This window comes from Coregonus clupeaformis, chromosome 6, assembly GCF_020615455.1.
Source record: "Coregonus clupeaformis isolate EN_2021a chromosome 6, ASM2061545v1, whole genome shotgun sequence".
Taxonomy (NCBI): domain Eukaryota; kingdom Metazoa; phylum Chordata; class Actinopteri; order Salmoniformes; family Salmonidae; genus Coregonus; species Coregonus clupeaformis.
The window spans coordinates 24,428,717-24,448,065 of record NC_059197.1 but is presented as its reverse complement, the minus strand read 5'-3'; the positions used below and the strand labels follow the sequence as shown (position 1 = coordinate 24,448,065).

Genomic DNA, 19,349 nt, shown 5'->3' with positions numbered 1-19,349 from the left:
AATAACGGGCGCACTAACAGGTGCGACAAAACACTCCAAACAATATGGAGAAATAGCTCAACCGAGCAAACAGTAGAATAACAGCCTACCGGCACGACAGTAAAACAATAACACACAACACTAGACAAACACAACGAGAACTTATAGGACACTAATTACACTAAAGGATAACAGGTGTAACAACAATCAGACAAAAGCAAACGAACATAGAAACATGCAACGGTGGCAGCTAGTATTCCGGAGACAACGAACGCCGAAGCCTGCCCGAGCAAGGAAGAGAGGCAGCCTCGGCCGAAACCGTGACACCAGGGTTATTGCATCAGGGAAATGTGAAAGTGAAGGAAACTTAAAAAGCTGCACACAAAGTTCACAGAGTAATGATGTCATTACTGTGAGTCAGTCAACCACTTCTGAATAAGCGGATTACAGTTATGATACCTCCCTCCCTGTACCAAATCAAATCAAATTTGTCACAGGTGCCGAACACAACTGGTGTAGACTTTACCATGAAAGGCTTGCTTACGAGTCCTTCCCAATGATGCAGAGTTAAAAAATAATCATAAAAAATTAAAATAGAAACACAAGAGAGGTAAAATAAAATACACAAGAATGGAGCTACATACAGGGAGTACCAGTATCAGATTGGTGTGTAGAGGTACGAGGTATTTGAGGTAGATATGGACATGAAGGCAGGGTAAAAGTGACTGAAGGCAGGGTAAAAGTGACTGATGGCAGGGTAAAAGTGACTGAAGGCAGGGTAAAAGTGACTGAAGGCAGGGTAAAAGTGACTGAAGGCAGGGTAAAAGTGACTGAAGGCTGGGTAAAAGTGACTGAAGGCAGGGTAAAAGTGACTGAAGGCTGGGTGGAACTGTGGTGGAACTTGTATGATGTCGCCCTTCTCCAGCGGCGCCATCTTTACCACATACCTACACCAAGTCACATGTTTTATAGGGCAGACTAGTGACCATTCTCATTGGCTTTGACAGCTCTTATGTTTGCTGTTCCTGAGAGGGTGGCCACTGAATAAGAAGAAAGGTGCCTACAGCTGATGCATTGACCACATTTGGTGATCCATGGAACATTGACAACTGTCACGCCCTGGCTCTGGGGACTCTGAAATGTTGAGCCACGGTGTGTAGTTTCTGTGTTATATTTTCTATGTTCATGTGCTAGATCGTTTAGATCTATGTTGGCCAGGGTGGTTCCCAATCAGAGGCAGCTGTTTCTTGTTGTCTCTGATTGGGGACCATACTTAGGCAGCCTGTTTGGCACTAGTCGGTGTGGGATCTTGTTCCGTAAAGGTTTGTTTTGTGTAACCTAGGACTTCACGTATCGTTTGTTTGTTGTTTTGTGTCATGTTAAGTACTTAATAAAATGTACGCTTATCACGCTGCGCCTTGGTCCTTCTCGTTAATGAGCGATCGTGACAACAACATGTGATCGAGGGTGATAGGGCACAAAGGCATTCTTTCAATGAGTCGCTGTCTGTTGAATCACTGAAGCCCAGACATAACATATTCAGGGCTGGCCCACAGGCCATAAAATGTTTGTGTAAGTATATATTTCCCTTTATTCAGATTCAGTGGCGGCTCCTGAAAAAATTCTCAGGGGGGGCAATTTTTCTGATGATTTAGGTGACCTACACACATTTAAAAAAAGATATGTCCAGCAACAACATGAAGACAGGGGCAGCATATAAGTCAATACTGATATACACATTACTTGCTTCAAAAAGGCCTCATGGTTGAATTGGAAATATGTGCACCTGAGCAAGCAGGAGCTTTTGATAGAGGCTACTGAAAACATTGATGCAAGTTATTGGTAATAAGAAATTTTTATAGACTTCCATATTCTGCCCTCTTGTATAGATTTGTGAAAATGAACAGTGATAGACATTTTGCCTGAAAACAGAATTTGAAAATAATTTCTAGAAAAGGTAAACACAGCTATCTGTATGGCTTTGTAAATATGAACAACCATATTCTGGCCAATTGTATAGATTTGTAAAAAAAATTGTTTACTTTTTTTAAATGAAAAATAACTATTTTAAACAACATCAACTGTGAACTGATTTGGGCGTGTGTGTGTTAAAGAGACAGACAGGGAGGGACAAAGAGAGAGAGAGGCTACATTACTTGTACTGAAACTGTTCTCTTCTCTCTTTCAATGCAGCAAAGCGGTCAATGACTTTCTCATTGAAATCAGGCATGCTGAGGACTAGTTTGCTAGTTACTTTTTAGCTTGCTGCATGATCAAATTCAGCTGATGCGCATAGCAATGCACGTAATGGCCTTTCTTGAAATGCTCACGCACCTTTTGCCTTCTCTCGCCTCATCACACTGGCTCCATCGTAAGCTTGCGCAATGAGTTTGACTTTCACGTCGTCGGCAAAAAGACCGTTCAGTCTCTCCAAAAGCACACTGGCGATTGAGACTGAGGTTGATTCCGAGATGGGAAGGAACTCAAAAAAGCGCTCCTGCACTTTGTGGTTGTCTCTTTGATGTGAACTTCTTTCAAAGAGACAATCGAGTTGCACTGAACGCTATAGCCATCTTGATAGTAGTACGTGAATTGATTGATGCTGCTACCTGCTCTTTTCTTAGTTACGTTCATGGTTACGTTACGTATGACGAAAGCGCGTAAGTGCAAGCCCTCAGAAACCCATAGAGATTGTATTGAAAGCTCTGAAATTTGAAAAAATAGATTTTACATGGGAGTCTATGACAGACTTCTGGGCGATTTTCAACCTGACTGAAATCGCCCCCAAAAGAGGGGGCCATTTGAAGCACGACTTTAGCCTGATTGGACATTTAGTGGCAGTGTGGCACTGTGGCAGATCAGACGTCTAGATTACAACACTGATAACTACTGTTGCCGTGATATAATTGATTAGAAAAAAAATCCCTTCCTTTTCCCGTTTGGCAGTGCGTCGCCCATATCGCCCTATTGAACACACCGCCCCTGTTCAGATTACAACATCTCACTTTCAGTTATTTGAAAAGGAAATAATCTCCCAAATATCACTATTTCTAAAACAAGCCATAGAAAGTTGGTTGCAATTTCAATTTAATCCTCCAGAAACGACAGAACAAATAATGCAACAAATATTGTGGTTAAACTCAAATATACGAATTGATAAAAAACTATTTTTTTTGACAAAATGTTTACAAAAGGTATAATCTTCGTAAATGATATCATTGGTAGGACTGGTGGAGTTATGTTGCACATGCAGCTAACAAAAACATATGGAAATGTCTGCTCTACCCAAAATTACAACCATGGAAGAGGAAAGTGGAAGGGGGAAAAAGTAAGGAACTTGTCTGTCGGCCTTGCATTAAAGAACATAATTGGTTAAATAAAACTGTGATAAATAAAAAAGTATACCAGTTTAATTTAAGGACCAAAGGATTGACAGCCGTCCCATATACAGTGGGGGAAAAAAGTATTTAGTCAGCCACCAATTGTGCAAGTTCTCCCACTTAAAAAGATGAGAGAGGCCTGTAATTTTCATCATAGGTACACGTAAACTATGACAGACAAAATTAGAAAAAAAAATCCAGAAAATCACATTGTAGGATTTTTAATGAATTTATTTGCAAATTATGGTGGAAAATAAGTATTTGGTCAATAACAAAAGTTTCTCAATACTTTGTTATATACCCTTTGTTGGCAATGACACAGGTCAAACGTTTTCACACACTGTTGCTGGTATTTTGGCCCATTCCTCCATGCAGATCTCCTCTAGAGCAGTGATGTTTTGGGGCTGTCGCTGGGCAACACGGACTTTCAACTCCCTCCAAAGATTTTCTATGGGGTTGAGATCTGGAGACTGGCTAGGCCACTCCAGGACCTTGAAATGCTTCTTACGAAGCCACTCCTTCGTTGCCCGGGCGGTGTGTTTGGGATCATTGTCATGCTGTCAATTACATTGATGGAATTTACAATCTATCTGCAATATTAAAGCTGATCTACCCCCTAAAAAAAAAGTATGTGTACCACATTGTATATTTAGTGATTTACTGAACCACTCAGCACCTAATCAGCAACATACCACTGGTAATATCACAATATTTACATGACCAGGACATACTGCATCCGAACAAGCATTTGGATAACTTTATTTAAAGTTATTTGAAGCCAGGCTCTTAGCCCGCTCTCTGCAGTGGTTAAATTAAATGTGCTAGTTACGTTAATGCTGAAGCACCAAAAATATCTCTCACATTTGAGTGAGTAAGCCCAGTGAGGCTGTGAAGCCTGTGCATTGTTTTCCCTGCGCTGGGTCTACCAGGTGGAGGGAATCGTATGTTCCCTTGACCCCCCTGAGCTCCATCCCTCTGCAAATCCCCCCGACGCCTCTCCCTAATTCCCCTCAAGCCAGCATCCTCCAATAAATTAGCCCAGTGGCCCCTTCTGCGAAGGGCCCTGACAGTCTGGCCACTGATCAAGGGCCGAGCCACAAGCCCCACGTACACTACTGACTGAGCCTAGTGTAACCCAGACCCTGTCGTACAGCAAACAACCTGACAGCTAGGTCGGCTTGGGAGAAATTGGCTCTAGTTATAGTCTTTGTCTTATTGGGATTTGGATGGTTTTGCTTGTTTGATTATGTTTCTTTAACGTATTATGTCCTAGTAATTCTGATTCTGTTTCCTATCTCACTAGGTTTTTTTACTCCAGCTATATTCTGCCTGTGGCTGCTGTCTGGTGGTGTATCTGGTTCTAGTTGTCTGACAGTGTCTCTGTTCTCTCTCTCTCTCTCCAGTGCTGCTGAGCCTGCTGAAGGCCGGCGCCCAGACAGAAATGAAGAGAGTCGTCGGAGACAACGCCACCCTGCCGTGCCACCATCAGTTCTGGCAGTCCAATGCGCAGTCCCTCGACATCGAGTGGCTACTGCAGAAGCCCAACTCCAAGCAGAGAGTGGTGAGGAAGCTGCTCTCTCTTTCTCTTCTGATGTTTTTTGTCATTTTCTCTCTTTCCTTCTTTCTCTCTCTCTTCTCTCTCCTTTTCTCTATACCCCCTCCCAATTTCTTTGTTGCAACCAATTTGATTGAATTTTAATCGCTTTTTCAAAGGCACACTTATACAACACAATGTTCCTCCGATTTGTTTCCTTCCGATCTCAGCCCTTTTCTACTTCCTACAGTTTACTCTTACACTCTCCCAATTCCTCATGCCTCTATTTATTTCAACTGCTCAGGGTTTTGTACATAGGCTTTTTCAGATTCCCTGAAGTGTTAAAATATCGACAGAGATACAGTAGCAAACAAATTACTGTGGCTGAATGTCCACCTGAGACACAGTTACTAAATAAAGCCTGTACATCACACCAGCTGTGACAAAAAATACCTAGACATTCCAGTCCCTGAGAATTGAATTAGACCGCATCAATACTGCCAGCTCCTAATAAAATAAAAATGTATCCCTCCTATCACCTACCTTAAATCATCTACAGAGTCTAAAAACAGTCCTAATGTAATTACTTGTCTTGTAGCTCTCAGAAGATGTTAAAGTATCAGTTTCTGTTTTGATTTGTTCCTGTTTTTTCTTAAGGAAATGTAGTATCTGATAACAGTAAGACAGTGAAATCTGAACAGGCCTCATCAGAAGAAAGAGATTTCTTCTCTCTTTTGAAGTCATTCATTAACACACTGATCTTTTGATTAGCAGTGAGAGATTTGGTTCCACAAGAAAAGGGAGAGGAGGGAGAGAAGGGAGGAGGGAGAGAAGGGAGGAGGGAGAGAAGGGAGGAGGCAGAGAAGAAAGGAGGGAGAGAAGGGAAGAAAGGGGAAAACAAATGTCTAACACTTTGATATCTTGAAGGGGCTGGCGCATTGCATTGAATATTTAACAGGGAGATAACATTGAACATTAATTAAAATCAAACGTCTGAAAATGTGATTAGGAATGAGACTGTGCCTGTGGCGGAATGAATACATTATTTAATTTCTGCTGGAAGGCCGTGTTGAAATGGAAAAGAGCAGCTTGTCAACATTTAGCCTCTGTTGCCGAGCGTACAGGCTAAATGTGTCAGGAGCACAGAGGGGAGAGAAAGCCTGAGCAAGGGCAGGGTTCACTGGTGCTAACCTGGGGATGCGTATGCAAAAACACAGTAACTTGAACCTCATAGCGCAGGTGCCAGGGTTATGTCACAGAGTGCCTGTGGCAGGGCTCATGTGTGTGTGTGTGTGTGTGTGTGTGTGTGTGTGTGTGTGTGTGTGTGTGTGTGTGTGTGTCTTTGTGTGTAAATGGCCAGACGTCACCTGCGAGCGCAGCAGGTAAACCAAGCTCTGGTGGCACTGATGTGCTGTGGCACCAGTGTTTAGCAGTCCCCATCTGCAGGCTCTCAGTTGCCCTGAGTAATAGGCTACTGTGACAGCTGTGTTTGATGTTGTTGTTGTAGTGTGTGTGTGTGTGTGTGTGTGTGTGTGTGTGTGTGTGTGTGTGTGTGTGTGTGTGTGTGTGTGTGTGTGTGTGTGTGTGTGTGTGTGTGTGTGTGTGTGTGTGTTTGTGTTTGTGTGTATGTATGTACAGTGAGGGAAAAAAGTATTTGATCCCCTGCTGATTTTGTACGTTTGCCCACTGACAAAGAAATGATCAGTCTATAATTTTAATGGTAGGTTTATTAGAACAGTGAGAGACAGAATAACAACAAAAAAATCCAGAAAAAGGCATGTCAAAAATGTTATAAATTGATTTGCATTTTAATGAGGGAAATAAGTATTTGACCCCCTCTCAATCAGAAAGATTTCTGGCTCCCAGGTGTCTTTTATACAGGTAACGAGTTGAGATTAGGAGCACACTCTTAAAGGGAGTGCTCCTAATCTCATCTTGTGACCTGTATAAAAGACACCTGTCCGCAGAAGCAATCAATAAATCAGATTCCAAACTCTCCACCATGGCCAAGACCAAAGAGCTCTCCAAGGATGTCAGGGACAAGATTGTAGACCTACACAAGGCTGGAATGGGCTACAAGACAAGCAGCTTGGTGAGAAGGTGACAACAGTTGGTGCGATTATTCGCAAATGGAAGAAACACAAAATAACTGTCAATCTCCCTCGGCCTGGGGCTCCATGCAAGATCTCACCTCGTGGAGTTGCAATGATCATGAGAACGGTGAGGAATCAACCCAGAACTACACGGGAGGATCTTGTCAATGATCTCAAGGCAGCTGGGGCCATAGTCACCAAGAAAACAATTGGTAACACACTACGCCGTGAAGGACTGACATCCTGCAGCACCCGCAAGGTCCCCCTGCTCAAGAAAGCACATATACAGGCCCGTCTGAAGTTTGCCAATGAACATCTGAATGATTCAGAGGAGAACTGGGTGAAAGTGTTGTGCTCAGATGAGACCAAAATGGAGCTCTTTGGCATCAACTCAACTCGCCGTGTTTGGAGGAGGAGGAATGCTGCCTATGACCCCAAGAACACCATCCCCACCGTCAAACATGGAGGTGGCAACATTATGCTTTGGGGGTGTTTTTCTGCTAAGGGGACAGGACAACTTCACTGCATCAAAGAGACAATGGACGGGGCCATGTACCGTCAAATCTTGGGTGAGAACCTCCTTCCCTCAGCCAGGGCATTGAAAATGGGTAGTGGATGGGTATTCCAGCATGACAATGACCCAAAACACACGGCCAAGCCAACAAAGGAGTGGCTCAAGAAGAAGCACATTAAGGTCCTGGAGTGGCCTAGCCAGTCTCCAGACCTTAATCCCATACAAAATATGTGGAGGGAGCTGAAGGTTCGAGTTGCCAAACGTCAGCCTCAAAACCTTAATGACTTGGAGAAGATCTGCAAAGAGGAGTGAGACAAAATCCCTCCTGAGATGCATGCAAACCTGGTGGACAACTACAACAAACGTCTGACCTCTGTGATTGCCAACAAGGGTTTTGCCACCAAGTACTAAGTCATGTTTTGCAGAGGGGTCAAATACTTATTTCCCTCATTAAAATGCAAATTAATTTTATATCATTTTTGACATGCGTTTTTCTGGATTTTTGTTGTTGTTATTCTGTCTCTCACTGTTCAAATAAACCTACCATTACAATTATAGACTGATCATGTCTTTGTCAGTTTGCAAACGTACAAAATCAGCAGGGGATGAAATACTTTTTTCCCTCACTGTATGTGTGTGTGTGTGTTTACAAGGGAGAGAGAGAAAAAGACAAAGAGAGGGTATGTCTGTACTGTATGTGTATGTGTCTTTATGAGCAAGCGGTGTCCATGTACGTCTAAATCCAGATACAGAGCTGATTTATTTACATATATCTCTGCATTCAGCTCTCTCAGTGTGTCTCATTGTCTCTCTCTCCAACCCAGATCATCACGTTTTTCGGGGGCCAGGTGTACACCAATGAGGTGACCAGCGAGGCCAGTCGTCTGTCCTTCGCCGGGGACTACCTGAAAGGAGACGCCTCCCTGCTCCTCAGTGACCTACAGCTGACGGACTCTGGGGAGTACCACTGCAAGGTCAAGACGGGGGGAAAGTACCACTGGAGCCATGTCAAACTCATTGTGCTGGGTGAGTCTGCTCTCCAGCTCTGTCTCTCACACGCGCTAATCAAAAGGGAATTAGCCCGGCACATTTCCTCTCTCATGCTGACTGATCTAATGATTCAATTTGATTCAGACGGAGTGATTCAATTTAGATTTTTTGTTTGGCCTTGTTTCTCCGTTGCGAGGGTCTCTGAGATGTGTGGTTGTTGAGGCACATAGAAGTAACATATCATATACACTGCAAGTCAAAAGTTTGGACACATCTACTCATTCAAGGGTTTTTCTTTATTTTTACTATTTTCTACATTGTAGAATAGTAGTGAAGATATTAAATAACTCATATGGAATCATGTAGTAACCAAAAAAGTGTTAAACAAATCAAAATATATTTTATATTTGAGATTCTTCAAATAGCCACCCTTTGCCTTGATAATAGCTTTTGACTGGTACTGTATATGTCGAAAAATGGCTGACATTGTGGATTGACCTCATGTCAGCTTGAAACAGATGATGCAGAATTTAGCTGTTAAACATTAGGAAACGTTTTTGCCATCATGATATGAAAATAAGTTTTCTGTCATCAAATATACTGCAGACAAGCTCTTTATGATGATTTAATATTTGTTATATCTGTTTTTAATTATTAAACACCATACAGAGTTCTGAGCCATCATTCAGCTTTCATAACTATGATGACAAAGCCAGTTGGGCTGCTTTATATTCTCTGTTCTGTTTAGTTTTTTTCATTGCCCCTATACACAGAGGCTTGTTGGATCTGTTTAAAATGGCTTAGTTTTCAATGGCTCTGTGGTAAATGTGCCTCTGCATATCATTGAATAGACAAACAGCTTTGAAGGACAGACAGGCAAGTGAAGAGCAGCAATACCACAAAGCCGTCTAGTAGTCCAACGGGGGAAGTGAGATCATTCTCAATGTCAGAAACCATGCAATTTATTAAAACATCATGGGAGATTAGTTAATTGGTACTTTAATGGAAGTCTCTTAATTCTTTCTCTCTTTTCTCCCTCTCCTACATAAAGACATTTCACTGAGTTAGCGCCTAGATTTTTACAAATTGCCCTCAGCTTTGCAGTGACGTGTTTGATTTTGAGATACGAACATTTGCATTTTTCTCTCGCAGTCCCGATGTTAAGATTATGGGTTGGCAGCGGAGCTGGTGACTGGCTGGGTCTGGGCCCCTGTGTCAGTGTGTGTGTGTGTCCTCACTCTGGCTGCTCCTGCTGCAGAGAGATTGGCCTAACTGGCCCTGACAGAGCTGTGAGATGTACTGCAGAATCCCCGGCACTCTCCTCAGCCCCCTCATTATATCTCTCACTGAGCATGTTCACCAGGCCGGTTAGACTGGGAGGGAAGGGATGGAGGGGAGGGGAGGGATGGATGGATGGAAGGAGGAAGGGATGGAGGGATGGGTTGAGGGATGGAGGGATGGGTTGAGGGATGGATGGAGAGATATAAGGAGGACTGGAGCAGCTGCTGTGAAGCGGCATAGAGCTTAGAGCAGTGCTGGCCATCTAGTGAACTCAGGAGCACAGGACTCTCTCCTGACCTGTCTCTGTCTGCAGGCTTTCAAAACCAACTCACAGTCACTTAATGATCTAGACCTGGGGCCTTTAACACAACTCTTAATCCCAGCATTTACTACCATGAGAAACAAGCAAGCTACTGTTACACTCAATAATCTTTCAGTATTCTTTCACATTTACACATGCTGCTACAGTATGTCATACTCTGAGCTAAACAGTATATTATAAGAATGAATCATTATCCGTATTAGGTACCATCCTGTGTTATCTTTTTGTATTATAGTGTTATTTTGAGTGTTCTATAACTACTGTTCTGTTGTTTCTACAGTGAAGCCCTCTAAGCCGCGATGCTGGATGGACGGCAGGCTGTTGGAGGGCAGTGATGTTAAACTGAGCTGCAAATCCAATGACGGCTCAGACCCTATCAAATACAATTGGGAGAGGGTGCTGGATAAGGGAAAGAGTGTTGGGAAACTCCCCATACTGGCACTGAGAGGTAAATAGATTGTCCACAAGTACACATGCTGCGCCCCACTTCATCCATGTGTATGTGAAACACGGGTCCACTAAAGAGGATATTACATAGAATATGACATTTTGATGATAGTATTTCCCAGATTTTGTTTTATCCCCAAACACTTAAATACCAGTCTGCCTCCGAAACACCGAAATGTAATGGAGATTCATTATAGCACAAAACTTCCTGATAGCGGCAATTCCGCCAGGGTTCCCCAACTGGCTGCCTAACTTGACCCGCGGGAGATTCTATTTGGCCCCACAAGTTTTCTGCACAAGAAAATCAGTTTTTTAAAATTATTGTTTATTATTGTTGGACATAAAAGACTGTAAAAACACCAGCAAATCAGCTCCAAATGATTTTAATTGAGAAAATATGTTCAAAAGTATTCCCACGCATAATAGAGAGATATACAGTATGTGATCGTATACAAATATAAGCAAGGTTTGAAATTATTATGTTTTATGCATTTATGCATTCTACAAATTATTAGTAATTATGTTCTGGCCCCGTGACCATCCACTCAAGAAAAAATCGACCAATGGCTGAATCGGCCTAGACGCATCTACCCCTCAAGGCACACAACAACACACCTTCATTGCGTTCCAGTTTTACCACCTATTTTCCCCACTCAACTCGCATTAGCGATGACACGTGCCCATGCCAAAAGCCTAGAAATTAACGACCTCCATGAAACAACATTTGTTCAGTCTAATTCGTTTTCATTGGGCGATAAAACACATCGTCGTGGCCCATTATTTATGGGTGTTGGTGAAAGGTAATATCACGTGGCTGTCATGATCGGGGATGACTAAGCAACTCTTAGCCCCGTAAAGCTCCATCATTCTCTCAGACAAACTCTTTTAACTCACCCTAAATTCCCCCAGTGTCTACGGGCCTGCTCTTCAATCACCAAAGCCACTCTGAGTCTGAGTACATCCAATCTCTCAGAGGCCAAGATCAACATTTGCGAGTTCCTCTACTCTTGCTCCATCCCACAAAGTGTGATACATCAGAGCTGACACACTATTACAGACAGGAATGGAAAGCCCAAAACAGACCTGAGTCAGGTCTAACTAGGCTCAACACTCATCAATACAATTTAATCTCAATAAAGCCTCACAATGCATTATTCTTGCTGCTGGTCTGTTACTAGATTATCATAGAATGGAGTGGATCAGAGCTGAGTAGACTTTGATGTAGTACAGTACTTCACTGCAAGGATTTACTACATGCTGTTAATAAAATTGCTCTTCAAGGTCATGCTAACTGTATAAGTGCTTGAAACCATTGTAGTGGAAATACATGTACAGTCATGGTCAAACGTTTTGAGAATGACACAAGTATTGGTCTTCACAAAGTTCGCTGCTTCAGTGTTATGCGATATTTTTGTCAGATGTTACTATGGTATACTGAAGTATAATTACAAGCATTCCATAAGTGTCAAAGGCTTTTATTGACAATTACATTAAGTTTATGCAAAGAGTCAATATTTGCAGTGTTGACCATTCTTTTTCAAGACCTCTGCAATCCGCCCTGGCATGCTGTCAATTAACTTCTGAGCCACATCCTGACTGATGGTAGCCCATTCTTGCATAATCAATGCTTGGAGTTTGTCAGAATTTGTGGGGTTTTGTTTGTCTACCCGCCTCTTGAGGATCCACCACAAGTTCTCAATGGGATTAAGGTCTGGGTAGTTTCCTGGCCATGGACCCAAAATGTAGATGTTTTGTTCACTTATCACTTTTGCCTTACGGCAAGGTGCTCCATCATGCTGGAAAAGGCATTGGTCGTCACCAAACTGTTATTGGATGGTTGGGAGAAGTTGCTCTCGGAGGATGTGTTGGTACCATTCTTCATTCATGGATGTGTTCTTAGGCAAAATTGTGAGTGAGCCCACTCCCTTGGCTGAGAAGCAACCCCACACATGAATGGTCTCAGGATGCTTTACTGTTGGCATGACACAGGACTGATGGTAGCGCTCACCTTGTCTTCTCCGGATAAGGTGTTTTCCGGATGCCCCAAACAATCGGAAAGGGGATTCATCAGAGAAAATGACTTTACCCCAGTCCTCAGCAGTCCAATCCCTGTACCTTTTGCAGAATATCAGTCTGTCCCTGATGTTTTTCCTGGAGTGGCTTCTTTGCTGCCCTTCTTGACACCAGGCCATCCTCCATTTACATTTACATAATTTACATCAAGTCTTCGCCTCACTGTGCGGGCAGATGCACTCACATCTGCCTGCTGCCATTCCTGAGCAAGGTCTGCACTGGTGGTGCCCCGATCCCACAGCTGAATGAACTTTAGGAGACGGTCCTGGTGCTTGCTGGACTTTCTTGGGCACCCTGACGCCTTCTTCACAACAATTGAACCTCTCTCCTTGAAGTTCTTGATGATCTGATAAATGGTTGATTTAGGTGTAATCTTACTAGCAGCAATGTCCTTGCCTGTGAAGCCCTTTTTGTGCAAAGCAATGATAATGGCACGTGTTTCCTTGCAGGTAACCATGGTTAACAGGGAAGAACAATGATTTCAAGCACCACCCTCCTTTTAAAGCTTCCAGTGTGTTATTTTAAACTCAATTAGCATGACACAGTGATCTCCAGCCTTGTCCTCGTCAACACTCTCACCTGTGATAATGAGAGAATCACTGACATGATGGAAGCTGGTCCTTTTGTGGCAGGGATGAAATGCAGTGGAAATGTTTTTTGGGGATTACGTTTATTTTCATGGCAAAGAGGGACATGGCAAATTGCCATCATCAAAACTGAGGGAGCAGACTTTGTGAAAATTAGTATTTGTGTCATTCTCAAAACTTTTGACCATGACTGTACAAACTGCACCACAGACCCTGGTCCTCTCAGCTTTCCCAAGTTGAGCAGGTTGTTAAATCACGGTCTATCTATCTCTCTTACAGATCTGAAGAATCCAGCGATCGTCACCCTGCGGAACCTTACGAAGGACAGTACAGGTGTCTACAAGTGCACCGCCAGCAATGACGTGGGAGAGGAGAACTGCATCATCGAGGTCACCATGCAATGTGAGTAGAGAGCTGCTCTCCGGCTCCGCACCATACCATACTACAATGGTGATGGATGACTGTAGTTTCCAACAGCACCTGAAAATTCTTTTTCCCTCACGCCCTCGCTCCACTCCCCTGCACCTCAGTAACCCAACACTGGGGACTGTACTGTTAAAACAGTGGCCATTGGTCATCGGCTACGCTCAAACAGTAATGTTTCAATGTCACAGTATTAGATTTCCAGAAAGGCACAGGAATATTAGGGTCACAATGGGGTGAACTGTTGGGGACATGATTTATAAGTTAACACAGCAACAGAAATGGTTTGATAGCGTTTTGTTAGATTCATAGCTTTGTAGGGGACTGAACACATAATACACACAACACCAGCAAAATCTATGATCCACAAATTCACAGGATTTACCTATCGGGACTAAATCAAAGGGATTGTTTATGTGAGAAGCATCAATATTTGCGTGTGTACACAGTACAGTGTGGATACTGTATGTACAGGTGCATGTATGGTGGTTTTCCGCTGCCCTTCTGAGGTCACAGATGTGTGATGATCCACAGATGTTCGAGGGATGGGCGTGCTGGCAGGTGCCGTGGTGGGCGTCTCCTTTGGTGTTCTCCTCATCATCCTAATCATCTGGCTCGTCTTCCGCAAGAAGGAGAAGAAGAAGTATGAGGAGGAGGAGACTCCCAACGAGATCCGGTCAGTTATTTTCCTTCTTCTTCTTCTTCTGTTCCTCTTTTGCTCTTTTTCTGTCTCTAACTTAAATACTAAAGCAAAGCACCAACTTCTCTGCATGTGTAAGTGCACATGCGTGTGTGTCTGTAATAAATCCATCATTGTCAAGCGTAGTATTGATTGGTTTCTGAGAGCCTCCTTTTCACACCTCTCTGCTCCCGTGCCCAGAGCTTCTCTCCTCTCCAGAGCAGCCATTAACAGGCGGCAGGGCCTAGGTGTGGATTGAGGCCGTGTTTGACTACCAGAGCGAGAGTTACAGTAAACTGGGGACTCCAGGCTGCTAATGGAATGACTTGTTACAGCAGAAAAATAAGAAAAATTACAACTTGGAGGCTATGTAGCTGCTTATTTGCCGGTGTTCAGATGAATAATGCAGCTTGGTTGGGGATGACTGTGTAGTAAATAATGCAGACTACGTGGAGGTCTTTCCTTTTTACATGCCATGTTTAACCACTGAGTGGGTGGGATGGGATGGAGCTCGTAGGTTTTCTGAAGTGGGGTCGGTGACGATGGCGCCGATGTAATGTGACGAATTAGACTATCTTTATTTAGACACTGTGTCAGACCCAGATGATAATGCAGCAAGTGCAGTGGAGCGTCACCAAACCCTTTTCTCTGATTGTATAAGACAGTTTTCTCCACTGGCTCTCCTCAGAAAGGCCATAGAGTTTGTCTAAGTTTGTCTCTGTGTGCATGCTTGGGGTCATGACTGGCCGAATCTAAGTAGCTCTTGTTTGTTTTTGCTTTGTGTATCCGTACAGGGAAGATGCTGAGGCTCCCAAGGCCAAGCTGGTGAAGCCCAACTCTCTGTCCTCATCCCGCTCTGGCAGCTCCCGCTCTGGGGCCTCCTCAACACAGTCCATGGTGCACACCACCGTCCCCCGCGGGCACCGCCCTCGGCCCCCAGCCATAGCTGCCCTTAAGGAGAACGGACAGCCCCATGACTTCCCTCAGTCCCCCCCAGCCTACACCACGGTGGTACCCCCGAACAAGACCCCTGAGCCCCCCGGCACCCCCAAATTCAACATCAACTCCAGGAACCAGATCTCTGGGCCCACTCCCCCCACTCTCATGGTCCCTGCCCAGACCAAGGCCTTTCAAACTGTGTAGGAAGGAGAAGAGAGCCCATCCTGGCTGTGTTGATGTATAAGACCCACCCCCTCCCCACAACCCTTCAAAGACACAAACTCTTCTGTTAAACAACGAAATGCAACTAGTAAAAGGATGTAATTAAAATAATCAATAATATAAATCTCAAATTTTAATGAATGCACACTTAAAAAGGGAAAATAAGAAATGCTTGCCCCCTACTGAATAAAAAACAACAAAACAAAACAACAAAAAAAACCAGAGACAGAACACATTTCTGTTTATGTCTCTCTGCTAAATAACTTATTTTTACACTTTTCTTTAAACTTTGAAGGAATGGGAAGCAGTGAGTGAGCACAATGCTGTGTGCGGTGAGGTGGAAGGAAAACCCGAGTGGAGCTTTAATTTATTTATCAAATCAAAAGGACAAGAGGAGTGCAGAGAAAAACTAAGAAAGAAGGGATGGGATGAGAAAAGAGAGATCCAAAGTCGGAGCCTAGTGGTGTCTCTGACTCATCCAACCACACCACTCCCAGCAGGCAGACACACCGGAGCTTCCAGCCCCCGTTACAAGCCACACACCCACATACACACCCCTGGCCCTCTGACAGAGACCAGGCTGTGTTCCCTGTGACGAGGGAAACCGTTAGATCACCCCTCCAGACCACAGGCGGCCGTTGGCACCTTATTTGGGGAGGACAAGCTCATATTAATGGCTGGAATGGAATAAATGGAATGGTATCGAACACGTCAAACACATGGTTTCCATATTCAATTCACTCCATTCCAGCCATTATTATGAGCCGTCCTCTCCTCAGCAGCCTCCTGTGCCCCAGACTCTCTGTGATGCTTTATGCACTCCATGACGACATCTAAGACACACCATGTTCCATGGTCCTGACCCCATTCAGAGAACATCTGCTTTTCTCAACAGGAGAAACTTTAGCCACATTCGTATGACGTCTCACTGACATGGTAGTCAGAGTTCTGATGAAACTTTTATTTTTCTCTCCACATCCTGTCTCTCAGCTCTGTGGACATCCTACATCAGGGATGGGCAACTCTAGTCCTCGGGATCGGAGTGGTGTCACACTTCCCCCGTCCCTAGCAAACACAGCCGATTCAACTAATTGAATTCTAAATTGAAGATCATGATTAGTTGATTATTGGAGTCAGGTGTGTTAGCTGAGGCTGGGGCAAAAGTGTGACACCAATCAGGCCCCCGAGGACTGGCGTTACCATCCCATATGGTACGGAAACTACTCCCCAAATTAACATATGGGTGAATTGGGTGTTAATGTACAGTACATAGAGATACGTTACTGAATATACTGGAAAATAATACCTTTAAGACAAGGGGGGCTTAATATCTATTATATTTCTATTTTACTCCCCCCACCCGGGCATGTCTAACAGGTTGTGAAGGGTGACAGACAGTGTCTCAGTCTGAAGAAGTGCCACCAATCCCCAGGATGGGTCATCGTTGCTTTTTTTACTCTTTTATTTACCTCCACTGTTTTGCAATGTCACTGAAACTAAAACCTGTCAAAAACGCAGTGAATGTGTGTTGAACATAGATTATTTTCTATGCTTTGTAAGGTACTGAATGGAAGGAAGTCAAACATAGGTACAGAGACATACATGACCTTGAAGTTAATCCCCCCAAATACTGTGGATGATTGAATGGAGGAAGGAGTATGATTCTAGGAACTTGTATTGTACAGTGTGCATGGTTCCACCGCTGGTAGGTACTCTCCTTGGATCCACAACAACAGAGTGGCACTCGATTACTGTCTCATTGTGTTGATGGCTGCTCAGTACGTTGGCCAGGCTTTGGCATCAGCCATCCCATTTGTTGTACATCTGTCAGACCAGTGCAGTGTACATCAATCCCTATCCCCTTTGACGGTTTCTTTCTCTGTCCTTATCATGAATGCACATGTGGTTTGAGTTATATGTGTTGATTCAGCTTTGGGAATCTACAGCCAAAACACAGAGAGACAGGGGCGTAAGCCAAACCTGTCTGATTATATATAACTGATCAGAGGCCATCTGTGCTCTTTTAAGGTCCTTACTACTGAAAAGTGTCTGTTCCAGGTGCGTAGGAGTCAAAATAACAATACTGGAAGAGATAGAGACCCGCACACTGTCAAAAAAAGGAATGGATCCAAAACTGAGGCTTGAATGCAAAATAAAGATGTTTATTGCAACATTATGGTGCATAAATAAAAGGTGAAAAGAAAACACAGACGTTTCGGCCTCAGGTCATCATCAGTGGAAATTGTCGGCACACACACCTGGTTTCTATTTCAATGATAATTGCATATGTCACATGGGCAAGAAAATACATCCGAAAATCTATAAATCAGTACCTAGTACAATATAATGCATGATCTAGGTTATATACAAAAGTGGACAGAGAAATATAATCAATTATTGCTTATGGATATACCTTGTGAACATTTCCTCAGAGTAAATAACACAGGATTGTAAGAGTAGGGAGCTAGAGACACCACTAGATGGGGGTATCAAACGCAAATAAGAGGCAATATACCAGTTACAGAAAACACTTCAATAACAATTCTTCATTCATGCCTCATGGGTGGAGAGTTTTTAAATAGAACATCCACATGCATTCTGTCTGGAGAAGACTTAATTCAAGATTACACCCCCTACGTGAACGTTGTATCTGCTGTATAGCACAGAAGGATATGGAAGAGACAGGGTGACAGGCCTCTGAGAAATGACGTGCAATAGGGGATTTAGGGTCATTTCTCCTTATAGCACTCTTGTGTTCTATAATATGTGTTGTTATCGGTCTAATGGTTTTGCGCACGTATTGCTTATTGCATGGACAAGAGATAAGGTATATGACATTAGAAGAGCTGCATGTGAGAAACTGTTTGATAGTGTAAAGTTTTTCCAGGAATCCCTACATGCCGTACAACTACGACAGGGGTAGAAGCCAGTCACCTCGTGGTAGCCCGAACAATGAAGTCCCTGACATTCCTGGCCCTGTAGTGTGAAAAGAAAGGAGGGTCAGAGAAAATATTTTGGCAAGCAGGATCAGCCATAAGCACATTCCAATGTTTCTTAATAGCTCCCTTGATGTCATCACTCACAGGACAATATGTAATGGTACAGATAAAATTGCTTTTTATTTTATTTATTTTTGTAATCATTTTATCCCTTCTGGTAGAGGTCTCATCAATGGTATGTACTCTACTGAGAGCATCATCAAGCCATTCTTTCGGGTATGAGCGGGCCTCAAACTGTCTATACATTTTCAAAGCCTCGTTTTCAACGTCTGTTTTACTAGTACACATTTGCTTCAGTCTCAGAAATTGCGTGTACGCTAATCCCTTCTTCAGAAATGTGGAATGCGCACTAGAGGCATGTAGGATACCGTTCTTGTCTGTAGGCTTTTTATACAAAGTAGTGGACAAAGACCCTGACTGAAAGCGCACAAGGGTCTCTGCTGTAAACATGATTATATTTACATTTTTTACATTTAAGTCATTTAGCAGACGCTCTTATCCAGAGCGACTTACAGTTAAGTGAGTGCATACATTTTCATACTGGCCCCCCGTGGGAATCGAACCCACAACCCTGGCGTTGCAAACGCCATGCTCTACCAACTGAGCTACATCCCTGCCGGCCATTCCCTCCCCTACCCTGGACGACGCTGGCTAATTGTGTGCCGCCCCATGGGTCTATATGTAACTCAATCACAATGCAGAGGGTGTACATCTCCATAATGAGGCAACAATCCATGCCAAGGGACTAATGTACATTATGTAGTCATAGTGTTGTTTTATATTGTACATACAGATAGATATACGCACATGAAGTCATTTAATTTAATAGACAAGATCGTGGTGGTGTTGGTGGTGGTGTTAAGATGTCCAATGAGGAAAGAAATGCC

The 19,349-nt window shown here is 43.4% G+C and overlaps 1 protein-coding gene across 1 annotated transcript in view; it reads left to right on the top strand.

Moving 5' to 3' along the window:
* The window catches only part of LOC121568043 (CXADR-like membrane protein), a 115,355-nt gene extending 97,316 nt beyond the window's left edge, over positions 1-18,039 (top strand). Inside the window, exons 3-8 of the mRNA XM_045219603.1 lie at positions 4,763-4,920; positions 8,325-8,526; positions 10,374-10,541; positions 13,480-13,602; positions 14,158-14,299; positions 15,097-18,039. Of these exons, the coding sequence (XP_045075538.1) occupies positions 4,763-4,920; positions 8,325-8,526; positions 10,374-10,541; positions 13,480-13,602; positions 14,158-14,299; positions 15,097-15,445 (1,142 nt within the window). The 3' untranslated portion in view covers positions 15,446-18,039. The remainder of the gene's footprint in view (positions 1-4,762; positions 4,921-8,324; positions 8,527-10,373; positions 10,542-13,479; positions 13,603-14,157; positions 14,300-15,096) is intronic.
* Positions 18,040-19,349: the final 1,310 nt, after the last annotated feature.